This window comes from Acartia tonsa, chromosome 11, assembly GCF_053477335.1.
Source record: "Acartia tonsa isolate MP-2025a chromosome 11, ASM5347733v1, whole genome shotgun sequence".
Lineage (NCBI taxonomy): Eukaryota > Metazoa > Arthropoda > Copepoda > Calanoida > Acartiidae > Acartia > Acartia tonsa.
In genome coordinates, this window is record NC_137270.1 from 13,715,199 (window position 1) to 13,732,136 (window position 16,938).

A 16,938-nucleotide genomic window follows, 5' to 3' on the forward strand; every position below is an offset into this window, starting at 1 on the left:
GAGCAACCATCAAAAGTACTCTGTAAGTGGGATATTTGTCAAAACCAACCCTGTGTCTGTCTGTCTTTTTTCAGAGAATATAGCTACTAGGCATAAGATCCAAATTGAAATGGATTTCAAACAAACTTTGTTGGTTTCGAGCTAAATTCTGGGGAGGGGAGGGGGGGTAGGGGGGAGCTCAGAGTAATAATTATGCTACTAATTAAAAAAAAAAAAATAATCATATGATTTGCAATCAAAACTTTTTCTATAGTTTTATCTAATTAATTTAATAACTGTCAAACATGATTGATTAATATCAATAAGTTTGCAATATTTTTATAGATCATAAAATCAGCAAAGCGTAATCAGCAATCAATAATTTTGTTCATTATATTAATTACATAGAAAAATATCATGAATCATAGACTGAAATAAAGTAATGTAGGTATTAAAAATAAAATAAAAAAGTATTTTTTTAGTATACATAGTATTTTTAAAAAAACATACAATCAATAATTTTGTTGATTATTATCATAAAGAAAAAGATTATATTGTTTTTGGTATACATAGTTTTTATTGAAAACCATACAATACAAGTTTTAAGTTTTCTTAAAGAATTTAATAAAATTAAACCTTTCTGTTATACATATTCTATTGATATACTTGTATTTGAGTACCACTTACAGTTAGGGAGTTGAATCCATTTTTATAGAAGCAGAAATATAATCTATGATTATGGTTTGGACCCTCTAAAACTGTAATCTACCCTTCCACTTTCCCCTCTCTTGGTGAAGATATCTTTAACACCGATACGATTTTTGAAATATAAGATTCCACTTTTGTCTCTCTTGTTGAAGATATCTTCACCAAGAGAGGCAAAAGTGGAATCTTAAATTTCAAAAATCGTATCAGTGTTGAAGATATCTTCACCAAGAGAGGGGAAAGTGGAATCTTACATTTCAAAAATCGTATCAGCGTTGAAGATATCTTCACCAAGAGAAGGGAAAGTAGAATGTTACATTTCAAAAATCGTATCGGCGTTGAAGATATCTTCACCAAGAGAGGGGAAAGTGGAAAGGTAGATTACAGTTTTAGAGGGTCCAAACCATAATCATAGATTATATCTCTGCTTCTATAAAAATGGATTCAACTCCCTAACTGACTTAGATTAGATTTTGGCAAATATTATGTCAATGTATTTTCTAAACAATAATAAAAAATAAATAATAAATTTATTTGTATTTGAAATATTAAAGATTTGGATTCTGTGGGAATGGAGAAGGTTTCTGTACGGATGTGGATGACAGGAGGAGAGGGGGAGGGGCTGATACAGCTATTAGTGGGGGCACTAACAGGCCTAGAGTTGTCAATAGGTAACACAGATAAATTCATTTAGAGATAGATAGATAATTAAATATAGATGCATAGTAGGGTAAGTCGATTTTGGACATTTTTTTTCTGAGACCAAAGCGGGGATCTGCAAATGATTTTTATGAGTATAATACACCTCTGGATGATTTAAAATTTATCCTAAGCCTCAAAACCGCTGACGACCAGACATTCAATTGTATAGCTATTTGTAAATGGGTGTCAAAAAATTAATGGATCAGAACTATGGCTTCATGGTGCTCCCAGGAAAGGCATTGAGGAGTAATATCAGGAACTTTTGACCGTTTCAAAAAATCTCATTCCTAGCCTGAGAAAATCTCAAAAAACCTCTACAAATTGGACAATTCTCAATAAACCTTAAAAAAGGTTTTTTTTTAGTCATTTCTAATGCTAGGAACGAGATATTTTTAAATGGACAAAAGTTCCTGATTCTAATCCTCAAGGTCTTTCCTGGGAGCACCATGAAGCCATAGTTCTGATTCAATAATTTTTTACTCTCATTTACAAAAAGCTATTGTATGTCTGGTCTCTAATTCCGATATAAACCCGCCCTAATGCATAGGTAAATAAATAAATAGATACAGCAATCAATAGGGTAACTAATTGAGTTATTAATAGGTAACACGGATAAATTCATTGATAGGTAGATTTAGAGATAGATATATAAATAAAGCAGATATAGATACAAATGGATTCATAGATGAAAAGATACAGCCATTATTAATGCACTAATAGACCCAAAATTGTTAATAGGTAACATGGATAAAATCATTAATAGGTATTCATGCAAGATTTAGATTTAGATAGATAAATAAAGCAGATATAGATACAAATGGATACATAGATGAATAGATACAGCCATTATTAATGCGCTAATAGACCTAAAATTGTTAATATATAACATGGATAAATTCATTGACAGGTACCTTAGGTAGATTTATCGATATATAGATGAATAAAGCAGATATAGATACAAATGGATACATAGATGAATAGATACAGCCATTATTAATGCGCTAATAGACCTAAAATTGTTAATAGATAACAAGGATAAATTCATTGACAGGTACCTTAGGTAGATTTATAGATATATAGATGAATAAAGCAGATATAGATACAAATGGATACACAGATGAATAGATACAGCCATTATTAATGCACTAATAGACCTAAAATTGTTAATAGGTAACACGGATAAATTCATTGTCAGGTATCTAAGGTAGATTTAGAAAGAGATAGATAAATAAAGCAGTTTTTGCCTAGAATTGTTAATAGGTAACACAAACAAATTCATTAATAGGTACCTAAGCAAAATTTAGAAACAGATAGATAAAGAAAGTAGAAATAGATACAGATGTATAGGTTAATGAGGTAAGTAAGGAAGAATTAGAGATAGATAGATAAATAAAGCAAATATATCACAGTGGGATCTTTTGCCTAAAAACGGGACATTAAGAGTAGACAAAAGTAAACTTCAATAAATATGCTTGTATTTGAGGAAATGATGTAATTTTTTTTTGCTTTAGCTAGGAAATAACTTAAATTTTGCTCCTGTTGACTTCTCATGTGCATTTGGTAAGTACGTCTGTCGGTATTGGAGGAGCGAAGCTACCCTATTTTTAAAAAATCTATAAAACTTCATAACTTTAGTTAGGATAGGAATATTTTAACAAAATCAACGTCTATGTAAATATTTTTTCAATGCAAACAATGTTTGTGAACAAGAATATAGCGTCAGGTGCACCCAGTTCGAGTCCCGGCATTTTTAGGTAGGTCCAGTATAAGTAAAATAGGACACTTATAAGGCATGTTTTCAAATATTTTTTTTACAGATATAAACAACAATAACATAATTTTCAAAACACTTTTGATTTTGTGTTAATACCTTTATTCTAAGTCAAGCTATCTTCATTTAAAGTTGGTATAAGAATATAAACATAATTACCTATATTATATTCTCTCTCAAACGTATATTTCTCTCTCTCTCTCTGATGCGTATATAATGTTTTTGCAATATTATAATTAATACCAAAATTTGAATTTCTGCTGGACCAAAACCAGTTAGAATTACAAATTTTTTTAGAACACATGAAATTTAGCAAATTTAATTGCTAAAATAAAAGTATTTATAAGTCATCTTTATTTAACGACTCCTTTATCCCTTAATTGTCCATTAAAACCGCGAGAACGGCAAAAATCGTTTAAAATCACGCCAACGGCGGCAAATAACGGCGAAACAGTTCGCCAGAGGCAAATGATGCATAAGTCAAGAAAGATCCGTCTTAAAAAGTTTGAAAATATTGCAGAGATGACTTTGGGCTCTAAAATGACTCCTTCCCCCTCTAACGAAGGAAAATTTGAAATTAACAAGAACGAAATTGTTCAAACCATGCAATGTAAAATGCTCAATTACTCAAAAACGGACAAGAGGCCCCAGGTTGTGAAAACTGTTTTATACACAATACATGTTGTATATTGATATTATTATTGCAAAACCCGGGGCCTTCTGTCCGTTTTTGGGTAAAATGGAGAAAACTGATTTTTTGGGGTTAAAAATATTAATATTTTTGGTGAAATTTTCTCACAAAATGTCAATTTACACCACCAACAATTTTTTCTTTAATTAGACATTGGTACAGGTATCTGAAAAGTACCTCAGTAAATTTTTTTTTTCATAAGATGAACATAAATGTATTTTTTGTTGCTTTGAAAAAATTGTGTAAAAAAATCTGGAAAATCATCAAAACTGAAAAGAAATTTTTCACTACCTTTTTTAAAAATGGCATAAACCCGCCAAAAATTAATATTTTTTAAAAATTTCTTTTCTAGCTGTCTACTTACAGCCATTATTAGGTCCTAGGATAGATAAAAGTCGATTTTAGATTTTTTGGATGTCCCGATTTTTTTCAAAAGATCCCACTGTGTATATTTACATTAAAAAGAAGCATTAATAGACATAGAGCTGTTAATATTTCACTGTAATTAATTTATTTATACCCAAGTAAAATTTAGAGATTGATATATAAATAAAAAAGATATAGATACAGCCATTGATAATACATTAGATGTGTTAATGTGTAAAATTTAGTTTGCATAAAGATTATTTTATGTCAGGTCTGGTAGTGGGTGTACAGAGGATGATGTAGAATATGTTGGTGGAGATCTGTTGCCCCTAGAGGTTAGTTACATCATATTTTATATTAACTGTGTTCTATAAAGCTTAGAATCTTGCAATATAGCACTGATTAATACAGAGTTGGGCCATAGTCAGACTTTGTCAGCCCTTCAGTGAGTATGTCTGTATGCATGTGTTTTATCAGCTCATACCAATAATGAAATTAATTTGGAAAAAAATCACGAAACCTATAAGTATTTTTCAGCTGTCGTTGGGGGGCAACACATCATAAAATTGACGACCTCTCCATTTGCCCCCCATATATTATTTTAGATTTAATTCCCTTGTTGGTTATACCTTATTCCTGGTGTTTTATATTGTTAATATTCCTTCTATTTGTGAGTTTCATTTGCAAAGTCAGATGAAATATCATTAACAGACAACCACCCCAAAATTTAGTGATAGAATGATCCTATTCCTCGCACAAATACCCTAATTAAACTTAGAGACCTAATATAAAATACTTGATACTTTATTCTATTGGGGAAAAAATATTCATTCCTAATAATAATAGTGATTATAAAAAATACATTCCATTCCAGCATTCATTAATATGAAAATAGGATATATAACTATTATGAAACTTATTACTAGGGAGGTGGAGGTGTTGACATTGATGATAGGAGATCTGGTTCTGGAGCCGTCAGATCTTACAACAGCAGCAGAGAGTGCTTCCTCAGATGTGAAGAAACTTTCAGGTATCCATCTGTGTAATTCTTTTGTTCAATTATTATATTAACATAAAAATGATCTATCCTTATTTAAAAGTAACAGAGTGTGTGTCTGTCTGTGTGTACTAAAGGATCTTGCTAACTGCTGAAACAATATGATTCCCCTTTATTTGGGTCAGGGTAGGTTTATAACTATTTTGGGGGAAGGTACCACCACCAGCTCCTAGAAAAAATATCCCCAATAGGGGAATAGACGGTGGTATACCTATACCTAAGTCAAAAAGAAGTTGGATTTTAGAAACAGTTAAAACTGTATGTGATGATAATGACAAAATAACAATTCTAAACATAAGAATTATCACAGCAAAAATTACAAAATAAGATTTTTGCAAATGAGGTGTTTTTTGTTGGCAAAAAAACTACTTTTGTCTGTTGCCTACTTGTTAGGTACCTTACTTCTCTGAATTTTCGAAAATTGTTTATATAGATCCTAAAGTTGTTTAATAATTGGGGTCAGTCAGCCAGTACGTCCGTAACGGATAGCTCTGGTTGTTAATTTAGGAGTATTAGAATCGTCTCATCGATTTCAAATTTTTCAAGATGATATTTTTAAGATTTAGTCATACCAGAAAGTGTAGCAAATCTACAAACATCTCGAGGAAGTCTTATTTTGACATCAATTTTATATAATTTTTTTGCGATGCAACTATATATATTTTGTTCTTGGTAGGTTTAATTCATTGTGCCTAGTTTCTTTTTATTGATCCTTGTTTATTAACTATCATAAAAATTTTCAGATGCAAATATTTCACCTATGACGAGAGAGAAGGCCTCTGCTATTTGATCATCAATTTTATATAATTTTTCAGCGCTGCAACTATATGTATTTTGTTCTTGGTAGGTTTAATTCATTGTGCCTAGTTTTTTTTTTATTGATGTCATCCTTGTTTATTAACTATTATAATAATTTTTAGATGCAAATACTTTACCTATGACGAGAGGGAAGGCCTCTGCTACTTGAAGAGATTTAGGTAAGTAACCATGGGGGATCTGCACTAATTTATGTTTTTAGATTGTAATAGCTGAAATATTAATACCGAAAGAGGAAACGCTATGACAATGTATATTTATAATCCACAATGATTTAGAGTCTGTCTACATAGCAATATCTAAAGAGACATTAATTTATTTACAGATGCGCGCAAAATGAAACTTGTGAGCGACCTAAGGCTAAATAATAAATATGCCGCGAAAAATTATAAAGTTTTTGTTAGTTGGCTTTCAAACTTTGAGGGACTATTATTGATTTTTTATTGATTGGTTTATAAGAGATCTCCACAAACTTTTCCACCAATAATTTTAATCTACAGAATAATTTTGTTTATCATGATTGGGTTATAAAGTAAATATAATAAGAAATATTGTTCAGGGGCTATGCCAGAAAGCGCAGGGATGGATTTGTATCTGGTTCAATAGACAGAGATGGTTGTGATGATCCAGAATGCCGTCCTCCTTATGCCTACTACGATTACCAGGTACAGCCATACAGGGAAATATTGATATAAAATGTTTTCCATAACTGGGAGCGATGATCTAGAATGATGTCCTCCATAAGCCTACTACGATAACCAGGTACAGTAATAGACATCTGTGGTATTCTGGAATGTCGTTCTCCTTATACCTTTGCTACTCTTACCAGGTACAGGAAGAAACAGGTGTGATGGTCCAGAAGGTCGTCCTCCTTATACCTGTACTACTCTATTCTGTTAGAAAAGTGTGATGGTGTGATGTTAGAGGGTATGAAACGTTACGCGTTTTTTTTTTACAATAAGGTTAGTTTAGGTCAGGTTACAGGCTAGGAGGCCAAGAGCCTGTGGCTAGGGTGCCGAGCAACCTCTAATATCACACCATCATACTTTTCTAATAGAAATAGACAGCTGTGGTTATCTGGAATGTCGTCCTCTTATGCCTACTACGATTATCAGGTACAGCCATTACGGGGAGTGATGATGCAGAATGTCGTCCTTCTTATGACTACTATGATTACCAGTTACAGAAATAGACAGATGTGGTAATATGGAATGTCGTCCTCTCATGCCTACTACGATTATCAGGTACAGCCCTAATGGGTAGTGTTGATCTGGAATGTCGTCAATCTTATACCTGTACTACACTTACTAGGTACAGAAATAGAAAGCTGTGGTAATCTGGAATGTCGTCCTCCATATGCATACTTCTCTTACCAACTACAGCCATATGGGGAGTGATGATCCAGAATGTCGTCCTCCTTATACCTGTACTACTTGTACCAGGTACAGACTTAAACGGGTGTGATATTAAGGAATTTCGTCTTTCCCATGCCAACTACTCTTATCAGGTACAGGAATAAATGCCTCGTGCCTTGTGACCCTAATTCCGAAAAAATCTAATTTTCATTTTTAAATAATTTTCAGTGTATGTATTTCTATGAGCCTTCAGTGAAGTATGGAATTTCCTTGGCTGATGTTAGACGAAACTTTAATCACAGCAGAGTAAGAAATTTTTTAATAGCTAAGCTCCTCTTTAATTTGAAATGTCAATGTGTTCAGAAATATTTGAAGAGAAACAGCTCATGTTTTTTGAAAATGATTATCTTGCATACAATTTACATGGTCCTTTGGTCTGGCCATAGTAAAAAATCTAAAAATATAATCAAAAATTTTCCCTTTATTTTTCGCCCCCTCGTTTTTCCATCGATAATTTCTTATAGTTTGCTACTTATCAGTGATGTCATCATTGTTCTTATTATTTCTATGGGCAAATGTATAATAAATTGAATTGTAGCAATTATTATCCAATGAGTGGATAAATTAATTATATGTCAATTATAATGCTATATTGAAAAGAATAATACTCTAAACTCAAATTTTAAAATCTAGTATCTAAGCATACAAAATTTATTATCTTGTATTATCATACTCATGGCTTGATATAAAGTTTTGTATTGTATAATAAAAAGAAATTTTTAATTAAAGAGATGGATCCATAAAAATTTATGTAATGTCCATTTTGTAATATTAATTGATTCCATGAAAGGATATAAATGTTTAGTATTAGGTTTTCAACATATTCTTTACACTTTTGGAATGTGTTTATACTAAAATTACAAAAACAGTTCTAACTAAAAGTGAATTATTTATTACATTTTTAATGCAAAACAAGATATTTTTTCTGAATATAATAAATTAATTTTCTTATTTAGAAAAGATTTCAATAATCTGAAAGAATGAAATTTAAAATCCATTACAAATTCCAGTAAAATTAAAATGAATTATTATTCAGCCAATCCAATGAGAGTGAAGATATTAAAGTAGGGTGTCAGTAAGTAAAAGACAGTGAATACTAAATAGACTAAGGGAATGACAACTCTAATGATCAGATACAACATTGCATGCAACTTCCTGTTTCCTGCAAAAACTGTTCCAATAACCTAGAAAGTTGACACATTAAAGTTATGGAATAGCAAAACAAAGAGTTATTCGCATTATGTTTTGATGTAGTAATATCAACATATTTAATAAAATAATTAATTGCTGAATAAATCAATATCAAGCCATATTAAAAAGTAGTAAATTGCATATTGAATGACCAAACTAATATTGTTGAAATAATTTTGGGTATGCAATGCAGCCACTTTGGTAAAAAATGTGCCTAATTTCTTATTTAAGTAACTACCTGAATCAAAATCATAGAGAAAGGATAGATAAAATTGATAGTAACCCAGAGTTCAAAGCTAGTCAACTTTGCTGAAGGTGGCACTAATCCAGTGATTGAGGTGAAGAATGATGACAAAGCTACAAAAATTGTTGCATTTACAGAGAGAGCAGTCTCATAAAATCTTTCAAGATCCATGTAGGCAGTCAACTGGGACACCATTACCAGAACAAACAGTGGTAGATACCAGTTCAACATGGGGTACTTAGTAGCTATTTGAAATGAAATTTCAATGCTGAACAGTTTTCTGCCCTTTTCTGTGGTTACTGTTTTCTTAATTCCCCCTGCAAGTTCATATTGGCCAAATTCTGTAAAATTATCCCAATAATTTACTTTGCTATTTTCACTAATATTTATAAAGTCGGGTTTCATACCTCCAATTAATAGATTCATTGAACATGTTTGTGGTAAATATGGAAATCCATGGGTTGAAAACTGACAGTGCAAATTGACTGAATATAGACTGGATTGTTTAAGACGATTGACTCTTCCTGAGTACTTTCTATTCCTGATCAGTTCTCTCGGATCATCCGTCAGGGCATCTGACATTCGTTGCATTTCTACATTCTGATAATTTTCAATAACACTAGATTTTGATTTATCATCATTCTCATATGAGATTTCTGGCACCCAAATTGTCTTTAATTCAGTGTCCCTTATTTTGTTGTCAAAGTCCTCTTTTAGAAGATTCATTAGTGTCAAACCGGGATCACTCCAAAATATTTCCATTTCATAAATTACTTTAAAAACATTATCTTTCAAATTTTCAACAAATAAATCTACAATAATAATGTTAATGGTGATATTTATTGTATCATTCTTTGAGTCAACATTGGGAACCAGACTGTTGTAACCATCCTTGGTGATGAAACTGAAACAATTCTTTTCATCTGATGCATCTTGACATTCAGCAACTAGATTACATCTATCCTCCAAAGGAACACATTGATGGCCATTGCTACATGGAAACTCATGAATTAAGCAAGGATGAAACATTAGATCCATGTCTTTGTGTATTTCTTCAAAAGAAACATTCCAAGTGTGTGTTCCAGTTATATTTGTCTTCATCTTAAGAGTTGCAACTGACTCATTCCTTAGCTTAATAACCCAATCATACTTATCATCTTTAATGAGTTCTCCTTGTACACTGATATCTGAGTTGTCATTTGCAATTGCTGTTATGTTATCATCTAGAAAAGTGAATGTAGCATGAGATTGAAGATTTTTAAGTATATCAGGACCATAACCTCTTAGACTGAGACTGTTAGCATTTGATCTTGACATAAACATCAAACTTATGACAAGTACAAGTTTTAAATTCATTGTTTAGCTTGTTAAAGAAACAGGCAAACTAAAACTTCATTTCATGCAATCATTTTATTTAATACATATAATGACATTTGTAAACATTCTCTGTTTGCTTAACTATAGGTATAACCATTTTTTTCCATAAAATATAAATATATGATTTTTACCATTATCAGCAAAGCCGATTGAAAAAGATTTATTTAAAAAATTTATATGAATATCAATACTTTTATGTTAAAAAAAAGGATATTTATAATATGGAAACATAAGAAAATATCTAAAAGAATAGATTATAGATTGAAACAATATGATAGTTACAAAAAGGGTAAATCTTTAAAGATTCATTAATTTAACAAATTATGAAACACTTTTTAATGTAACATAAATATGAGCTGTATATTTCCTGTAATTCACCTGTAACATTACAAATGAACTGATGGACTGAGAGATAGACAAAGTGAGTTAAAAGGTGGCTTACAAGCTTGGCTTGAATAACTAGTATAGACTAGTAAGAGTTACTTTGTGAGCTATACTTCTGAAACGTAATTCATAGTCATTAATTTCCATTTTCCAAGTTGCATTTAATATGTATTACACACAGGGATAAGGGATAGGAAACCTGGCCATTAATTAGGTCCCGGCCTAGATTCTAAAGGGATATTGCAACTATTACAAATTCCTATCAAACTGGCGGACGCTCCCAAGTAGCTATTGCTCTAAACCAATAAGAATCGGCCTTTTTTGTATCAACTAATCACCAATTGGCGAAAATTTTAGACGCAGACAATTCTAGAAAAAATGATGATTTGTCTGCTACTAAAAAATAAATATAAATGGTGTTAGATCACATTAGCTTAATTATTAAATCTGCTTAGAGTTAAACATTAAAAAGGGCCATATAGAAAAAACAAAAAATAATGGGATTATTTTTTGGAAAGAAGGTAGCTACGAATTTTCATTTGGTAGTTTATAAATTAGATGTTGTATTTTGAATTTTAAAAATTTAATACGGAATTGATACAACACCTTAACCCTAATATTTGTACAATACAACACAGTACAAATCTATCATTACATAATAGTATCCAAAGAACTTGATAGAATGTTACCCAAGTGCATATTAATTTATTTATTTTGAATTTTAATTAGCAATGAAATTTTCAAATAAAATTTTTACTCATTAATAAAAATGCAAATAATACAAACTAAAATCTGTCTGAGGGAAACCCAATGATAGCTTTCTGACAGTTCAAATTACCAAAGTAAACGAGAAAAAAAATTTGGGAGAGAAAAAACTTCATTTTAACAAAAGCCATTAATATATAGGTTTATAAAAAGTTATGTTTTTTACTTTAAACTAGCTACCTGAATTTGATTCTATACTTTATCTACACACACACAGCTTTTTCATTAGCGTTTATAACAAACCACTGCGCCATCCCAAAACTGGTTTATTAGGCCTAGGCTTGAAATAGGCCTGAAATAATTTTTTCCTACGTTTCCCATCCCTTATCCCTGATTACACATGAAAAATCATTGTGTCATGTTAAAAAAAAAATTTTATTTGTCTAAATTTAAATCTTTAGTGCAGTTTATACTTAGTTTTTCACTAATTAATTTTAAAGTTTTCTGATACACCTTATTTTCTTTTGTGCCTTTTGATAATAGATTAGGCTTTTTGCCATTGTAATTATATTTTGTTGCAATTTTTGTAGATTAATTGTTAAACTAAGTTGAATAAGTTGGCTTGGTAAAGATTTTTTTAAAAATCTATATTAACCTTGAAATGTTATCTTCTCATATTGAAAATATAAGTTAGAACCCCATGACACTACAGACAAACAGACTGCAAGAAGGGCAGACACAAACAATCTAATTACCTTTGAAACTAGACTTCTGATTTTTCTTGTCTGTTTTCCCTCAAAAAACCCAGATATTATTTTTGCAACATTTCTGCTAAATTCATACAAGATAATTCCACTTTATTGATTAGCATCTATTCTACATGTTATATTCTTAATATTTTAATGTTTTGCTACTCATATTATCCTTGATTATTTTCAATTCATTAAAAAAACGAAGTTTCATTCATAATTATTCTTGTTAAAATAAATATTTCATTGTAAACTTAATATAGCAATTTATAATTTCATGTTATTATTGGACTGGCGCTGTTCTTTGTAAATATTAATGTTAATAATAAGAATTGTTTTTGAAATTACTACATATTCTTTAAAGTTTTAACTTCAAATTAAAAGTGAATAATTTATTTCATTTTTAGTGCAAACATCATATTTTTCCTAAACTAGATAGTAAACTATAAAATAATTTAAAATACAGTAACTAAAAATTTTGTTTTAATTTTGCAATATTGTATGAATTTCTATTCAGTCAAACTATTCAGTCAAACCAATAAGATTGAAGATATCAAAGTAGGGTGTCAAGAAGTAAAAGACATTAAATACAATATAGACCAAGGGAATGCCAACTCTAATAATCAGATACAACATTGTACGCAACTTTTTGTTTCCTGCAAAAACTGCTCCAATAACCTAAAAGATTCATATTGAATGTTCCAATTAAAATATGTTCGAATATTTACAAATTAAAACTAAATAATTAATTTCTTGGTAACTATAAAAACATTTTTAATAGAAAATTTGCATTTGGATTGAATACCTGAATCAAAATCATGGAGAAAGGATAGATAAAAGTGATAATAACCCAAAGTTCAAAGCCAGTCAACCTTGCTGAAGGAGGCACTAATTCAGTGATTGAGGTGAAGAATGATGACACAGCTACAAAAATTGTTGCATTTACAGAGAGAGCAGTCTCATAAAATTTTTCAAGATCCATGTAGGCAGTCAACTGGGACACCATTACCAGAACATACAGTGGCAGATACCAGTTCAACATGGGGTACTTAGAAGCTATTTTAAATGAAAATTCAATACTGAACAGTTTTCTGCCTTTATCTGTGGTGATTTTTTTCTTAAAGTCTCCAACAAGTTCATGTTGGCCAAAGGTTTTAAAATCGGAATTCACTGTGCTGTTTTCATTTATTGTAGTAAATTCAGGTTTCATACCTCCAAATGTTAAGTTCATGTGACATGTTTGTGGTAGATGTGGAAATCCATGGATTGAAAATGGGCAGTGGAACTTTACTGAATACTCATTAGATTTTTTCATTAGATTGTCTTTTCCTGAGTACTTTCTATTCTTGATCAGTTCTCTTGGGTCATCCTTCAGGGCATCTGACATTCGTCTCATTTCTACATTCTGATTATTTTCAATAACACCAGATGTTGACTTGTCTTTGATATTCTGATAAATGACATCTGGCATCCAAATATGTTTCATTTCAGTGACTCTTACTTTGTTGTTAAAGTCCTCTTTTAGAAGATTCATTAGTGTCAGGCCAGGATCACTCCAGCATATATCCATACTATAAATTGCTTGAAATCCATTATCTTTTATATTTTCAACATATAAATCTACAATAAAAATGTTAATTGTAACATTTATGGGGTCATTCTTTGTATCAACATTGGGAACAAGACTGTTGTAACCATCCTTGGTGATGAAACTTGAACAATTCTTTTCATCTGATGCATCTTGACAGGCAGCAACTAGATTACATCTTTCATCCATGGAAACACATTGATGGCCATTTCTACATGGGAACTCATCAATTGAGCAGGGATGAAACATTAGATCCATGTCTTTGTGTATTCCATGAAAAATTACATTCCAAGTGTGTGTTCCAGTTATATTTGTCTTCATCTTAAGAGTTGCAACTGACTCATTCCTGAGCTTGATAAACCAATCATACTTATCATCTTTAATGAGTTCTCCCCGTATACTGATATCTGAGTTGTCATTTGCAATTGCTGTTATGTTATCATCTAGAAAAGTGAATGTAGCATGAGACTGAAGATTTTTAAGTATATCAGGACCATAACCTCTTAGACTGAGACTGTTAGCATTTGATCTTGATAAAAACATCAAACTTATGACAAGCACAAGTTTGATATTCATTGTTTAGCCTTTTAAAGAAATAAAGAGACTAAAATTTTATTTAGAACACTTACAGTGTTTAAGACTTTAGTAAATATTCTCTGTTTGCTTTAGCATTCACCTCAAATGAAAAAGAAACAAGGATGATCATATCTATTATCAGCAAACCAAATTGAATAGATAAAAAAATACTATGCTAAAGGAAACATAAGACATGACTGACAGACCTGTGGATTCTCTGAGTTATATTATGAATGCTGATTGGTGAGGAGAATTTTCACAAAAAAATTTCAATCTTTCATATAGAGATAGAAGTTGAATAATTAATATTTTCCCTATAGCATTATAGCTAATTGACAAAGTGAAAGAAAAAATGAGTTAAGAGTTGCTCACAAGCTTCACAGTAATAACTTGAAGAGACTTGAGACATATAACAAAAGTTAATTTCCAATTCATTTTAAAACTAACAGGATGTTTTGGAATATGCCTGTTTGTACTGATGCATCTTGGTAACTGCTGAACTGATATGGTTCTCCTTTAGATTGTAGCTACTTATGGGTTCTGGGAAGGTTCATTACTATTTTGGGGGAGGGTACCAACACCCTCCTAAGAGAAATAACCCATAAAAAATTACCCACTCTTAATTTTTTTCATTTAACTAATATTAAAAAATGGTGGGTGGTCGACTCAGCCCCCTCGCCCAATTCACTTCAAGTTTCACTAGAGGCCCCTAGCCTTCTTATAATAGAGCCTAAAATGCACTTTCTTTGAAAGCACTGTAATCAATTTTCCAATAATTAAGTTTTGAGTTTTCAGATATTGGTAAACATAATCTGTTTTCTATAATGCCTTTTTGATTTATTAAGTTACAATTTTTATAAAATTAATTGTATAAGATATGACATAGGTAATATATATAAGTTTTTAGTAATATATATAAGATAATATTTAGTCAGGGGAATCTTCACAAACAAATAAACTATTTGTATTTAATAGCTACCAAGTAAATTGTGTTTGTTAAAATCTTTTCAGAAGGACAGGCAGACATTTGGCATTTAGAACATTGATGTTAAAAATAATCACATTGAAATATAATAAAAAGTAAGTACTAGCGGATAAGCCCCTAGCATATAGAAGCTCTGAATCTAAAGAGACAGAAATGGGGCTAGAAAAATAGTATAAAACAATCCTAAGACTTAAATCTGAAATAAAAAAACATTAAACCACCACAGGACCTATGTGAAGCTTACCTTAAAAAGAGAACCCAATTGGTTTAGTAGTTATTGAGATCTTAAGCTTCAGACAAAAAATTCTTACTACTTTATATAATAGGATTGATTTTTGGGTTCTTTGAAGAAAGGTAAAGAAATTTTACTCTATGTGTAAATAAGTCTCAGCAACCATAGTTTTATCCCTAGGGGTAACTAACCCTGTGGGCAATCTTAACCATTACTTTGCCTAATGTGAATTAAGGAATCAAAGTATTGTCTCTGGTCCTTTTTATTTGGATAAAGTACCATAGCACTATTTATAGTATTCGTCCTAAGTGTTTGAATTTATAATTTTTATTATTTTTTGCCTAGGCAAGGGGCTGTCCTTAACAAATTGTGATGATTTCCCTTTCAAGCACTAAGAACTACCCCCTCACCTTATTTTCAATGTAAATTAAAAGTAGGGAAAGTTTTTTTTCTCCTATTCCTAACACCTACGGCGCCCAATTTTAAACTAACCTAATCTGACCTAAAGTAATAAAGAAACAAACTAAAAATACACCACCCCCCCTCTTACTGATTTTTAATTTATTTAGGAGGTATGTAAAGAGACTGGTGGATTTTTGCCCTATGATTTCCAGGAGTCGGCCTACGGTGCTTATGGCAATGACTGGCATTGGGTTGGTTATCCAGGTATGCTGTTTAGTAGGATCTCTGTAACGGCTTGGTTATTATAATGATGTAACGTTTAACTGAAACAGTTAATTATAATCTATTTAGAAATTTTTGTAAAAACCTTATCTTTGATGTTTCTAGTAGCAAAGCTACTCTATAATTTGTTTTGTTTGAACGTCCGTCTGTCCGTAATGCTGTGATGGAAATGCAATTATCTCGAATGCTATCTAAGATAAATTGCTAATTCTCCTTACCAAAGAGCATTCAGTATACAACTTACTTTGTCAGTCGATCGGTCATGCTACAAAGCATATTTTTATAGTAATATGTAAAGGTTTAGTTTTGATCTTTTTTTATTTTATTATATCCTTTTAACAAGAGAAATAGTACCCAATAAAACCTAACCTAACCTGAAGTAATAAACAAACAAATGAACAACTACCACTTTCCTAATAATTGTAGGGAAGTTCTTTATAGTTCCTATAAAAAAATGACGCCATACAATACAAATGACCAATAAACGGACTAAATTACCAATGGCAGGCCAGTATTCATTTTAATTAACCAATGGTCGGCCAGTATGACGTCCTTTTTTATATGTACTATAAACAGCTTAATTGCAGGACAAGGAAACCAATGCTGGGCTGGAATTCCTTCTCAATGGTCAAGAGGTAACATACAGGGTTTTTTTTTTTAATAGGACAAAAGTATTGCTTAATATAACATACTTGCCATTGACAGAAATTAATAATCTATA

The 16,938-nt window shown here is 31.0% G+C and overlaps 3 protein-coding genes across 5 annotated transcripts in view; 1 reads left to right on the plus strand and 2 right to left on the minus strand.

Annotated features, from left to right (window-relative positions):
* The window catches only part of LOC145331981 (uncharacterized), a 43,166-nt gene that overhangs the window by 23,032 nt on the left and 3,196 nt on the right, over window positions 1–16,938 (plus strand). For all 3 annotated transcript variants that reach the window (XM_080176872.1, XM_080176874.1, XM_080176875.1), the window contains 8 exons: window positions 1,239–1,355; window positions 4,486–4,549; window positions 5,141–5,244; window positions 6,192–6,248; window positions 6,647–6,752; window positions 7,671–7,748; window positions 16,103–16,199; window positions 16,805–16,852. In XM_080176872.1, the coding sequence (XP_080032998.1) occupies window positions 1,239–1,355; window positions 4,486–4,549; window positions 5,141–5,244; window positions 6,192–6,248; window positions 6,647–6,752; window positions 7,671–7,748; window positions 16,103–16,199; window positions 16,805–16,852 (671 nt within the window). The remainder of the gene's footprint in view (window positions 1–1,238; window positions 1,356–4,485; window positions 4,550–5,140; window positions 5,245–6,191; window positions 6,249–6,646; window positions 6,753–7,670; window positions 7,749–16,102; window positions 16,200–16,804; window positions 16,853–16,938) is intronic.
* On the minus strand, window positions 8,385–10,316 carry LOC145332137 (uncharacterized). The gene has a single exon (XM_080177083.1). It carries the CDS (start codon window positions 10,291–10,293, stop codon window positions 8,920–8,922), a length of 1,374 nt encoding a protein of 457 aa, XP_080033209.1. The 5' UTR covers window positions 10,294–10,316; the 3' UTR covers window positions 8,385–8,919.
* On the minus strand, window positions 12,369–14,346 carry LOC145332127 (uncharacterized). The gene is made up of 2 exons (XM_080177073.1): window positions 12,958–14,346; window positions 12,369–12,830 (listed from the first exon to the last, which is right to left on the minus strand). Exons 1-2 carry the CDS (start codon window positions 14,314–14,316, stop codon window positions 12,675–12,677), a joined length of 1,515 nt encoding a protein of 504 aa, XP_080033199.1. The 5' UTR covers window positions 14,317–14,346; the 3' UTR covers window positions 12,369–12,674.

Bases quoted from the DNA above. Each gene is read 5' to 3' on its own strand.
- LOC145332137 (XM_080177083.1), bottom strand. From the start codon at position 10,293: ATGAATTTAAAACTTGTACTTGTCATAAGTTTGATGTTTATGTCAAGA.
- LOC145332127 (XM_080177073.1), bottom strand. From the start codon at position 14,316: ATGAATATCAAACTTGTGCTTGTCATAAGTTTGATGTTTTTATCAAGA. The intron at 12,831-12,957 runs GTATTCAATCCA...TGAATCTTTTAG, and splicing joins TCTCCATGATTTTGATTCAG to GTTATTGGAGCAGTTTTTGC.